The sequence below is a fragment of the Pogona vitticeps genome, chromosome 7, assembly GCF_051106095.1.
Source record: "Pogona vitticeps strain Pit_001003342236 chromosome 7, PviZW2.1, whole genome shotgun sequence".
Lineage (NCBI taxonomy): Eukaryota > Metazoa > Chordata > Lepidosauria > Squamata > Agamidae > Pogona > Pogona vitticeps.
The window spans coordinates 2,766,794-2,779,272 of record NC_135789.1 but is presented as its reverse complement, the minus strand read 5'-3'; the positions used below and the strand labels follow the sequence as shown (position 1 = coordinate 2,779,272).

The 12,479-nt window shown below is 53.7% G+C and overlaps 1 protein-coding gene across 21 annotated transcripts in view; it reads left to right on the top strand.

The window, feature by feature from the left end:
• Positions 1 to 12,479, top strand: part of KIF1B (kinesin family member 1B) — a 90,071-nt gene that overhangs the window by 73,120 nt on the left and 4,472 nt on the right. For 13 of the 21 annotated variants that reach the window (XM_078379220.1, XM_078379219.1, XM_078379214.1 and 10 more), the window contains 16 exons: positions 97 to 215; positions 755 to 840; positions 965 to 1,094; positions 1,959 to 2,121; positions 3,161 to 3,251; positions 3,486 to 3,604; positions 4,110 to 4,165; positions 6,062 to 6,170; positions 6,734 to 6,800; positions 7,008 to 7,092; positions 7,848 to 7,953; positions 8,876 to 8,902; positions 11,080 to 11,194; positions 11,349 to 11,482; positions 11,937 to 11,998; positions 12,267 to 12,412. In XM_078379220.1, the coding sequence (XP_078235346.1) occupies positions 97 to 215; positions 755 to 840; positions 965 to 1,094; positions 1,959 to 2,121; positions 3,161 to 3,251; positions 3,486 to 3,604; positions 4,110 to 4,165; positions 6,062 to 6,170; positions 6,734 to 6,800; positions 7,008 to 7,092; positions 7,848 to 7,953; positions 8,876 to 8,902; positions 11,080 to 11,194; positions 11,349 to 11,482; positions 11,937 to 11,998; positions 12,267 to 12,412 (1,615 nt within the window). The remainder of the gene's footprint in view (positions 1 to 96; positions 216 to 754; positions 841 to 964; positions 1,095 to 1,958; positions 2,122 to 3,160; positions 3,252 to 3,485; positions 3,605 to 4,109; positions 4,166 to 6,061; positions 6,171 to 6,733; positions 6,801 to 7,007; positions 7,093 to 7,847; positions 7,954 to 8,875; positions 8,903 to 11,079; positions 11,195 to 11,348; positions 11,483 to 11,936; positions 11,999 to 12,266; positions 12,413 to 12,479) is intronic. The other 8 variants (XM_072977562.2, XM_072977559.2, XM_072977568.2 and 5 more) reach the window with 1 other exon arrangement.

The following is a 12,479-nucleotide window of genomic DNA, read 5'->3' as shown; positions in this document are numbered from 1 at the left end:
TAGGTTGTCAAATGCGGATCTTGCTTTGTAAGTGAGAACGCAGTGGGTTTATACTTGTTTATAATCCCTCCTCCTCTCTTTTCCTTCCTCCCTCAGGGCCTTTGTATACCTGAGTAATCTCCTTTACCCAGTGCCACTCATCCACCGAGTGGCCGTGGTCAGCGAGAAGGGGGAAGTGCGTGGATTTCTCCGTGTGGCTGTCCAGGCTATAGCTGGTAAGTGTCCCGCGCTCACTTTGGCCCCGGCCAGCTCTTTGGGCCGACCGCTCCCATTAGCCCCCCCCCCCCGGCCAGCCCAAGGAGGACTCGGGGAAAGTGGTGGGAGGAGGGAGGGTGGCCTTGGTAGGATTCAGCCCCCAGGCAGGCTTTGGAATCCGAACCCACTGGCCGGTCGCACCCCTGGCCCGGCTGGGGATCCCAGGCCGCCTCGCCCCTGGTGTGGAGAGGCAGGGCCCGGGTTTCCCTCCTCATTCTCTCCAGGGACGCGCCTCGGGGAGGCAGCACAGTAGTCATGGGGTCATAAGTAGTCGTGTTAACGTTTGGGAGGGGTGCGTGTTGCGCCCCTCTGCAGAAGCAGGACCCCCATGCTCTGCAATGGCCCAGCTCTCTGAAGGGCTGCCCGATGCCTGGTTAGAAACCACATTCGTTCTGCAACCCATTGCAAAGGAACGCTTGAATGTGACATTTTTCAAAGGCTGGCTGCCGCTACTCTGAGGTCTGATCCGAAGGCTTTCCCTGTTTGTTTGTTTTTTTAGCGGACGAAGAAGCCCCCGATTATGGATCTGGAATTCGGCAGTCTGGCACGGCTAAGATCTCGTTTGATAACGAGTACTTTAACAAGGTAACGGATGCCTTCACTGAGCCCCTTATATCAGCACACCTCCGGCCGTTCAGTCGTTTCCTTGAGTCGAAGGAGCAAGGAGAATGGGTTCGACACTTTGCTTTTCCCTCTGTGTGTGCTTTAGAGTAACTTCTCGTCCGTCGCCATGACCCGCTCGGGACTCTCCTTGGAGGAGCTGAGAATTGTGGAAGGACAGGGGCAGAGCTCGGAAGGCATCACCCCTCCGGAAGAAATCAACAGAATGAACGACCTGGGTAAGGAGATCAGAGACCGTCGTTTGAGCGGGTGGACTCAGCGTCACTGGCGGGTCCCTCGTGCTCTGTCTTGGAAGGGTTGACGCTGGTCACCTTTGGGACCCAGAGATAAAGGGGCAACAGGCCTGGACCCAAGTGATGATTCCTACCTGGGGTATTATTCTGAATCCGTATCCTATAACGTGTAAAGTGAGACATTTCGTGATTTCGATACAAGGAGTTCATTGATTATTTGATTTTGTAGTATTATGCTAGTCTACGGCTGGAAGGGTTCTGTATGTATGTTGCACAAACATATGTTTAAAAAGCCAAGACAATGTCTGCTCTTAACCCTTGCTCTGAAAAAACATGTCGTGCAAAAGGAAAAAATGATGAGGAAGAGAAAGTAGGCCACATTCTCAGTGGGCTGAGCTGGCTCAGCCTGGCGGAAGAGCTGCCGTAATTGAGTTCTTCCTGAAAGTGAGCCCTTTTGGTGTCTGTCTCAAACTTCTGTGTAATGAGGGAATAATCAGAGTCTCAAAAGACGCCCCTTTGTCAGAGAATTGCCTAGAGCTCTGCTAACAAAAGACTGAATCTCGTAGCCTCTCCTTCTCTACAAGGTGGTCCTGATGGTATTGGAAACTAAGAGTGAGGAAATCTAGCTTCCAAGTACGCCTGGAGTGGCACCACCGTGGCAGTTCTTGGGGAATCCCAGAAGTGGTTTTGAGCAGCTCCTTAGGAAAGAAGGATCGCGTCATCGGGATTTCCTGATCGGCTGCGACCCTCAGAGAAGCGTGAGATAACCCTCTCTCTTTCTCTCTCTCTCTCTCTTTGTTTTTTTTTTTTTTTTTTTTTTTTTTTTTTTTTTTTTTTTGCACCCCACAGATCTGAAGTCTGGAACCTTGCTGGATGGCAAGATGCCCGTGGAAGGCTTTACCGAAGAGGTTGGCGACCACCTGAAGCTGGGCAGCGTGTTCACTTTCCGCGTGACCGTGCTCCAAGCCAGTGGGATCCTCCCGGAATACGCAGACATCTTCTGCCAGTTCAAGTAAGCTCGTGGAGTCTAGAAACGAACATCCGGATTGAACTGGATTAGTTCTATGGCGAGCCCAACTGCAGGTCACCTTTTTAGCACTTAAGCACAGAAACTTCCAGCCGTTGCATAACCCCAGATGTTGCTGGCCGTCAGCCTCTCCAACCCACAACACCCCCCCCAGGCAACGATCAGGAATTCCGGATGCTGTGGGGGTCCAGCATCCTCCGAAGTCGGGAAGGGCTTCCTTCCGATGGCGTGTTTCAAACTTTCCTGCCTTCCTGTGAGCATTTCCACCTTGAAGGGCCTGTTGAGGAGTTGCTGTATGTCTGCTCGTGGAGACTTCTCTGACGGTTGTGGCCGATCAGGAAGCGTTTTTGAAAGTGAGCAGGTCACGCCGGGCATCAGGTGCGGCTTGTTGGACCTTCTCCCGCTCCAACTGCGAGCGGTCTTTGCTGTCAGCTTCATGCCTCCTGGGCAAGATCAAAACTAGGCAAACAAAACGCTCACTGCTCTCTCTAGTCAGACCAATGGAAGAGTATAAATTCAAGGATTCAGATTCTAGTGTCTCTGTTTACAAAGATGGCTTGGGGAGGGGCGATAGGTGGTTGGCAAGAGGATATGCCCAGGATATCGAGAGATGCAGCGAGTCAGATTGGGCAACCCTGGCCCTCATGGAAAGCCTGGTATGAAGCAGCTTCTGATACATTTTAGTAAATCCCATGGTTCGTCAGGATAGAGACTGCAAACCTCTCCTTCTGGGAGGAAATGAGTGTATTTTATTTATTTTATTTACCTGTACATCCTACCTTTCACCCCAAGAGGACCCCAGGAGGGTAAGAAACAGAAGGCCCATGGCTGCTCCCATCAGTCCAAATCAGCATCACCAGTAGTAAAGGATTATGGGTGTTGTGGTTTAAAAAAAATAATAAAAAGAGCAAACCGAGGAGGGGCTGCCGTTGATCTACCCCTGTCCTAAATGGTCTCGGTGCCCATGAGGAGGGAGTTTGTGGAAGGTCAGTCGTGCTGAACGGGACCCTTCTTCTCCTGCTAGCTTTCTGCATCGACACGACGAAGCCTTCTCGACCGAGCCCCTGAAGAACAACGGCCGAGGGACGCCGCTGGGTTTTTATCACGTCCAGAATGTAAGTGGAAGGAGGCCGACGGCTGTTCTTTCCCCATTGAGACGACACGAATTCCGGCTTTATTTGAAAAAAGCCGGGAGGGTTGGTGTTGGAGGGTCGGTGGCAGAGACGGTCGCTGAACCGGGCATCCTCGAACCTTTCTCGGTCGGAGAGGGCCAGCTGTCCTCTTGGCTGGTCTTGGGGGGGGGACGCCGGGGGTCAGGCTGAAACCGTGCCTTTGGTCTTCCGCGCCAGATTTCTGTGGAAGTGACCGAGTCCTTTGTGGAATACATCAAGTCGAAGCCGATCGTGTTTGAAGTCTTTGGGCACTACCAGCAACACCCTCTCCATCAGCAAGGACAGGACCCCAACAGGTACCCTTTCCCGGCCACACCAGGTCCGGCGGCTCCCGCCCTCTGCATTGGCTTTTCTAGTTCATAAGAAAGATCTTCAGACCGAGGGAAGGAGGAGCGAGCTTGACACACTGCCGGTGTGGTGTGGGCGAGGGCAGCATAGCCCCATGGGTTCTGAGTCTTCAGTTCTGGTTCTTTACCTTCTGGACCAGGGGTTCCCAACTCCAGATGGTCTCCAGATGTTCTTGGACTGCAAACCTTCCCTATCAGCGGTGCTGGCCAGGATTTCTGGGAGTTGTAGTCTGAGAACCCCTGGTTGACCCAAGGTTGGGAAGCACCGATTCCTAGAGGGAGGTGAGGACAGAGGAGCGTGACGGCCACGACTGCGGTGGTCAAGCAAGCATGATGGCTTCGGATGAGGCCCGTCTGTAACACCCACGGGTGCTGCCTGATTTTGTGGGAATTATTGTGATGGGGAGACAACCCGCCCCCCAGAAGAGTAACTTGCTGCCTTCTTCCTCCGCAGCCCCCCGCAACCATCCCGACGATACTTCCCTCCTCCCATGCCGCTCTCCAAGCCAGGTGAGGACGGCGCTTCTCTCTTTCCACCCGGTAGCTTCTGTCGAGCCAAGCCAGAGGAGAGCAAATAGGCGGTGCAATGGCTTTTCTGAAACTCTTTCCCTGGCTTCTTAAACAGGAAGTTCCTTCGGCGCTTGCCCGCCCCCACCCTGGCCCCTCGGCCCTCATGCCTGCCTGCCCAAACGCCAGTCCCTTGGGCCTTGGAAGGGATGGGGCACGGGAGGACACCAACAGAGGGACCGCTTTCCTGGGGAGGGGGGGTTTCCGTCTGTGGGCCTGAAATCAGATCTGGATGGCCATCCGTGGGGCTTCTCTTCACAGCCCCAAGGAAAGGGGTTGGCTGACCCATGGGTCGAGTCGCAGAGCAGAGAAGGAGAGAGCTGGAGGGGAGGCTGCCGCTGACCCCCTCCGAGTGCATTGCTTGGTCCGGGATCTCTGTCCTACCTACGCCTAAACTGCGCTCCAGCATTTTTCAGTAACATTTCGTGACCCCCTTTGGCCTGCTGTAAATGCTCCCTTGGATTTTCTTCGTTTTTGTTTCCACTGGTGCATGCTGAATTTTTCTGTTACCTTTTCTTTTTCTTCTCTCCTCCTCTGCCCCATCCGATCTATATCCAATCCACACAAACACACACCCCTTTTTAAATGTTCCTTCCCGTTTTGCCATTCCCTGCTTGCCTCCCATCTTTCCCTTTTCCTCTCCCCACTATCTCTCCCCCTCCCCTGGATTTTTCACCCTCCCACTCCCTTTTTCCAGACCATGAGAGAAAAATTGAGTTGATCAGGTATCTCATGTCTGGCTATGTAAACGTGCATGTGCTGAACACGGTCTCTGAGCATGCCAACCTGCTCGCGTCCTCTGCGGTGGCAGCTTTCCAGGACGGGGCCGACCAGCTGCCACCATTTCTCTTTCTACCAATCCCCAGCTGTCAGACCGAGCGGTTCCCCAAACGAGATGGTTAGTAGCCATGTTCCATGTGCCGTAGATCTAGGAACAACCTTTCCTCGCCTTCTCTCCAGACCTCAGATCCCCTGGCCTTTTGCTTCCATCACTTTTCCAGACAAGCGGTCTTAGCCTATTTTGAATAGTCATCCTTTAGCTTTAAGTAGGGCTTGGGAATCTTCAGTTCATTTGTTTCACATTTCATCCTAGCGAAGAAGCTGTGGTGAGCAGCATCAGAACAAAGCGTCTTAACAGGAGTTTCATGTTTCATCCAAACCGTGATTAGTGACGCTGAAACAAACCAAGATATTAAAATATGGTTGGATGTTGCTTTATATTCTCGGCTTTCTTCTGAGGTTCCAACAGAAATTTCCTCCGCTAGATGAAATGGGAAGCTCAGGGCGAGGAAATGGATGGCCCTCCAGATGTTGTTGAACTAATTTCCTATCAGTCCCAGCTCATTGGGTTGATGGTGAGGTAGGATGGGAGCCATATTTTATCAACATCTGGAAGGTGTGAGATTTCCCTTCCCTGCTGTAGTTAACCGAGGACTTCCTGCTGTAGTTAACCGAAGACTTCCTGCTGTAATTAGTTAACCGAAGACTTCCTGCTGTAGTTAACCGAAGACTTCCTGCTGTAGTTAGTTAACTGAAGACTTCCTGCTGTAGTTAACTGAAGACTTCCTCATGTTCTGAGAGAGCAGTGTGGCTTCTAGGAAAGCCCAGGGTCGGGCAATTTCCAGGCCTTTCCAGGGATTTTGGGATAGGGCCTGCCATACACATTGGTGCATTGTATGTGGGCCTGACTAGGATCCTAAAAAATCCCTTTTATTTTTCTTTGTGAAATAAAGATTCTTCTTGCAACTATAGGAATGACCTTTGAAGCATTTGCATGAGTTTAATTTTTAAAAAAATCAGTAAATGGACCTTTTTTTCTCTCCCCTCCCCCCCTTTTAGTCCCAGCTACCAAGCTTAACACGATGAGTAAGCCTAATTTGGGGCAGAGCGTGACCAAATACGATCTCCTGGTCTGGTTTGAAATCAGTGAGTTGGAGCCCACTGGAGAGTAAGTGTTGGCCTTGTTTTCTCCTCCTACGTCTGGCAGATCAGCTAGCTTGAGCCATGCTGTTGATCTGTAAGGGTGGGGGGTGGCCATGATCCCACAAGGGACATTAACCCCTGCAGCCTGCATAATGGTGTGTGTGTGCGTGTGCGCAGACCTTTTTAATTTCTCTGGGAGTGGTTCCACTTTTGCAACCCAGGAAGCCGGAATAGATCCGGCGAAACAAAAAGAGGTGGGGTGGCTCCGTGGGCCCAGTTTAGAGGAGTCGCCAAAGGGGGACCTTCAAGCGGTTGAGCGTTGTTTGGGCAGAGGAGCTGAGCGCCCGGCGCCTCCAGTCTTTGCCACGCCACTCCTCTGGGCGGACGAGACGGAGGCACAGGTTCCACTCCACAGGCGGGCTTGCCTGATATCTGACACAGGAACTGATTGTGGGGGCTTTTGATAGAACGTGAGCCCCGGCCTCTAGGAAGGCGCTTGGCCAGTCCTCTTGGCGAGTTCCTCCCTCCCTCCCTCCCTCTTCAGCCTCTCACCTGGGCATTGTGCTCTCTCTTCTCTCCCCCCTGCAGATACATCCCTGCCATCGTTGACCACACCGGGGGTCTTCCTTGCCAGGGGACGTTCCTGCTTCATCAGGTATCGTGAGGCTGGAATTGAGGTCATGCTTGCGCTGTGTTGAGGCCCGGCTGCCCTGCGCGGTTTGGATCAGCACCTCTTGTCTTTTAACGTGACTTCAGACTGAGGTGGAGGATGATAGAACTCGCTACGTCCTCGCTGCAGGCTTGTGTGTTGCTCTAAAGGAGATGAGGCTAATTTATCCTCCCCTGCCCCCCCTTCCCTCAGGGAATACAGCGAAGGATCACCGTCACCATTATCCACGAGAAAGGAAACGAGCTGCATTGGAAAGACGTGAGAGAGCTGGTGGTGGGTAAGTATCGCCACCCCCACCCCCCCAATCTTCCCCTCTTTCAGGTCAGTTCGCTTTTTCACACCCTCCTGGGTCCAGTCTCTCTAATAGGCACCTAAATATGTGGGGCTTCGGCATCTCAAGTGTCATCCGCAGGCAGAGTCCGTTAAGGATGCTCGATAGGAGAAAACGGTTTTAGCGGCCGTGCAACTCCAGCCACTCTCCTGGTATTGAGCCTTCCCGTGGTGGGAATTCCACCCCGAATGCTCCCTGGCAGCAAAACTTGACAACGCTGAGACGTATTATACTTTGGGGATATAATAAGAAAGCCAGGCACGCTCTTAGGTGCAGTCATGGAGAGAAAAGGCAGCTGGAGAAGAGAAAGACCCAGATGTGAGATGGAGTGACTCAGGAACGGAAGCCACAGCCTTGAGTTTTGAGAGCCTCGAGCCAGACCGTTCGTGATAGGATCTTTGGCGGGGTTACACGTTCATGCTGTCGTCAGAAGCTGGAAGGGTTTTGATGGCATATAACAGCAACACACTTGCTGGGAGGGGAGGCATTTTTTTAAAAAAAGGAAGTTGTCTTCAGTGGCGGGGTTCAATAATAGTATTGAGAAGGTGGTGAAGATGGAGAAACTCCCAACTTAAATGCTGTCCCAGCCTGAGCAACTACCCAGAATTTTTGTTTCCTACAAAACTGGATTCTGTCAAAGGTAGCTTTAAGCCAAGAAGAATGTGTATGTCTTTTTTTTTTAACCCCACCCGCACCTTCAGGGCGCATCAGAAACAAACCGGAAGTTGACGAAGCGGCGGTAGACGCCATCCTGTCTCTCAACATCATCTCTGCGAAATACTTGAGACTGTCACACAACTCTAACAGGTAAGAATCGGCCTCGGGCGTCGCTTTGCTGGAGCCTCCGCACCTCACGTCCGGTGGGCCTGTGTCAGGATCTCCTCCATGTCCAAAGCTGGCCAGAGCCGGGGCAGCCGCTCTCCAGCTGAGCATCAGCAGAAATTGGGGGGGGGGAATCACTGGAGCAGAGGAGAAGAGCCGCCCTGGCGATGGGGCCCACCGCTTTTGGCTTTTCCAGATGCTTCCTCTTCTTCCGGATCCTTGCGTGGCCACCTGTGCAGGTCATGATGGGAACCCCAAGTGAGGTTTTATTCGGGGAAACCTCTCAGTCCAGTGGTTTCCCCACCTTGGGTCACCCAGAGGGTCTTGGACTGCCACTCCCAGAAGCCTTTTCACCACCCGCTGGGGGCTGGCCAAGATTTCTGGGAGTCGTCGTCCCAAGAACACCTGGGTGACCCAAGGTCGGGAGCTGCTGCCCAGCATGCGGCTGAGTTAGGGGCCCACCTCCTCCCCCAGGTTCTCTTTTGGCCGCCAGAGCATCGCTTCCAAGGGGTTTGGCTTGTCCTGTTTAGGGTCCTCGGGACACACGGTGTGTCCTCCCTACACACACCCCCTCTCTTGGCCGTGGAGGCCCTGATGCTCTACTGCCCCATCAGATCACTGAACCGGTACTGATGCTCAACCCATGGATGTCTTCCCCCCCCCCCCAAGTCTCACGAGGCCTCGGATTGGGCTCCTGCCCTCGGACGGGTCCGTGTGCCAGTGAAAGGGGACCCGTTCCGTGTTCTCTTTGTTCGTAATGTGCAAATAAGTTGCGGCTTGGTTGTTTTGTCCTAGCGTTGGGTGGTTGTGGTTGTTGTCCCCCCCCCCGTCTGCTTTTTTCTTTTTCCCCCTTCTCAGCTGTTTGCGCTTTGGGCTGCACTAATGAACGCTTTCTGTGTCTTCACAGGCTCTTCCTTGATAAGGATATGCCTAGGTATTTTCAGTTTGCTTCCTTCGCACATAAAGATTCTGGCTCTATAGAATGCTTTATGTCCCGTCCCTTAGTTAACCCCATGGCGTCTCTGGTCTTCTCCTTTCTCCTGTGGCCCCCCCCCCCCCGGGCGTTTGCAGGCACTCCGTTCCCCAATGAGCGGAGGCACCAATGCCCGACGAGTCTCTTCTCTCTCTCTTCCTGGCACCCCCTGCCTCACTTGGATCCTTCTGTCATCTCTTTCCGATGCGTTGTTTCCTCCTTCCCCTTTTCCTGGCGACAGCTTTTGAACCCTGTGTTCTTTGTGTCCCTGTTAGCATAGAGACTCCAGGGGGTGTCTGTTGGTCCCACAGGGGTCGGGAAGGCACCCCGTAGGATTGCTTTAGGCCCCTTTAATACCAAACTTAGGTATTTCAAGAGGGTTCCTCCCGTTTTTCCTGGATGCCTCTGGTGATTCCCCACCTTCTCTGTCTCTAGCTTTTCCCCCTCTCTCTCTCCTTCAACTCTGGTTTCTGTTTGAATCCTCTCCCGATACTCATCCGGAAATGTGGTGCTGCCGTTAACCATTTAACTACACCCACTGCTTTTCTTGTCGACGTTCTCTCTCTCTCTCCAACTCCTACCGGTTTAATTCTAGAACAGCTTTGCGCCAGGGTTCACATCTCCATTCCTGGCTGACATCCTTGGAGAAAGTGGTTTTAAGACTCCAGAGCTACTCAAGAGATTTGGAGCTGGACTTCCAGGCCCATCTCTGGGTGCTTGTCAGTAGCTTGTCAGGGTGGTTTGACTCCCAACTGCAGGGACAAAAGGCTTCCTAGCCTAAATTATACTCTTTAAACAAAGAAGGTTTAGGACAACAGACAGCAGGGTTTTGTGGGGCTGAATTGTGTCCTCTCTCCATTTCCGGGACTTGGAAAGAATTTCTGAGCTCAGGATTTGTTCACCAGAAGCATAGATCCTTTGCTCTAGTTTCCAGCTGATACCACTGGGAAGGGTCGTTCGTTCATTCATTCTTTCTTTCTTTCAGTGCCACAGTTTATGTATGTTGAATCGGGCGAGGGGCAGACCTTGAGAGGTCTCTCTCCGCCTTCTTTGTCCTTTCCGGCCTGTGACCTGCGCCTCCTCTTCCTTGTGTTGCTGCTTCCCCTGTCATTCTCACGTCTGTGCTTCCCCCCCCTTCTTTCAGCGGTTCTGTTCCTTTCTTTTCCCTCGTCCCTTTGCCCTTTACACTGTACGACGGCGTAGGCTGGCCTAGTTTTAGACAGAGTTTAGGATCCTCTCTTGTTCTTGTGTATGTGTGAGTTTGGGGGGGGGGGAAGAGTCTCCAGCATTCTGACAGAAACAGGAGGCTTCCTCCAGACTGCTCCGCGGCGTGCACGCTCAAAGGGTCTTGTGAAGGGCCAAAAGAACCCCAGAACCCCATGCCTGCAAGGGGTGCCCCTTAAAAACTGTCTTTAGCCCCGGAGGCTGCCATGCGTGGAAGTTGTGGCTGCTCCCTTTTCTGACCTCTCGCGGCCCCTCCTTAGAGCCATTCTCCGGAATGGGGGAAAGAGCTCCCGACGAGGTCCGGAACGACGAGGCCGGCGCTTCCTTCTGTTTCTTCAGAGGTTCCGTTCTTGGCGGGGAAGGGCGCGCTTGCTGCTGGGCAGGGCTCCTGGCTGCCACCCCTGTTTCTTCCCTTTGCCCCTTCTGATGCCCCTTCTCTCGAGGGAAGGGAGCCTGGCCGTGCGGACAACCTGGCCACCACCTCCTCTTAACGTCCTCTGATATCAACAATAGCTGCTCAGTCAGGGAAGGACCCCCGAGGGTGTCTTGGGGGGGGAGAGTTCATCCAGAGCACCATCAGTCAAGCACCACCCTGAATGTATCTGTGAGCTCTGAGGGAGAGCATCTGGGTTCTGGTCTGTGACCCATAGACGGAGGCGCCTGTCCCTCCTGGTCCCTCTGAGAGCAAGGGAGAGAAGAGCAAGGGAGGGGACCAGTTCAGAACCGGAACGCATCTCTTGGGTCCCAGACACGCTCAGCCATCTGGCTTCCCTCAAGCCAGGCGTCTTGACTCGTTTGCGACCCTCGGTTCAGTCGGTCGAGATCTTGGACAAGGCTCTCCAGCCGGCAGTCCTGCTCCCCAGGGCCTTGTGCCGTTTTGGCCCCGGCTGATGGTCTGTTGCCCTTGCCTCCAGGACTTTCTACCGCTTTGAAGCGGTCTGGGACAGTTCCCTCCACAACTCCCTCCTGTTGAACCGGGTGACCCCCTATGGCGAGAAGATCTACATGACCCTTTCGGCTTACCTGGAGGTGAGTGCGGGTCGCGACACCACCAGAGTGCTTGGGCAGAGAACCAAAGCTTGAACAGTCCTTAGAATGCCTGCGCGCTGGTCCGTGGGTTGCATTCGGGGGGGGGGGGGGCAAGTAAACACAAAAAGAGCTTCTGGGCCGTTCCTCTTTTCAGCTCGACCACTGCATCCAGCCGGCCGTCATCACCAAAGATGTCTGCATGGTCTTCTACTCGCGAGACGCCAAGATCTCGCCCCCTCGCTCGCTGCGCAGCCTCTTCGGCAGCGGTTATTCCAAATCCCCCGACTCGTAAGTGAATGGGTGGGTGGGTGGATGGCTGCCAGCCGGCCCCTCGCGAGTGGGACAGGGCTGGGATGGAAAGCAAGGGTGCTCGGGGGAGACCTAGCGTGGCCATGGCCATCTCTTAGCAGAGCGGGGTGGGGTTGGCAGAAATCTTAGACCTGGAGAGGGTGGAGCTCAATGGAGCCTAGAATGTCCCTGGCTGCATCCCCAGTATCACCAGTTAAAAGGAGCAAGGCGTGGGTAATGGGGAGGATCCTTTTCTGCCTGAGACCCCGGAAAGCTGCTGGGGGTCAGAATAGCGTCAGCCAAGATGGGCCAATAATCTGACCTGGCACAAGGCAGCTTTCCAAGTCCCCACTTAGGTCGGTTCTTTTTTTGGGACCGCAAGACCATGCGTTGGTCTTCTTTACTTTCCAAAGAGTCTGATGATGTTTTCTCTCTTTGGGGGTTCTGTCAACAGCAACCGAGTCACTGGGATCTATGAGCTGAGCTTGTGCAAAATGGCAGACACGGGAAGCCCCGGTAAGAAAACTTGCTCTGTAAGTGCATAGAAATGAAAGCCAGGGGGAGGTAGATGCTTGAGTTATGGACGAGGGCTGGAGGAGGAAGGAACCGCCTACAGTTCCTCCCTTACAGGGTGACCTGCTCCAGCCACTCCCTGGCTTTTAGCCTAGCCTTTTCCCCCTCGGGGTTTGCTGTGTGGATAAAATCTGTGTGTGTGTGGGGGGGGGGGGGGAGATCCTGGACGCCGGTTTCGGCTCCTTCCAGAAAAGTTTGCTTTGCTTTTCAGGGATGCAACGGAGGCGAAGGAAAGTCCTGGACACTTCTGTGGCCTACGTCCGTGGAGAGGAGAACTTGGCAGGCTGGAGGCCCCGAGGGGACAGCCTCATTCTGGAGCACCAGTGGGAACTGGAGAAACTGGAGCTACTCCATGAGGTGGGTGTGGCGGGAGGGTACCCAAGAATGGGGGCCTAGGATCCTTGCACACGTCCCATGTCATCGG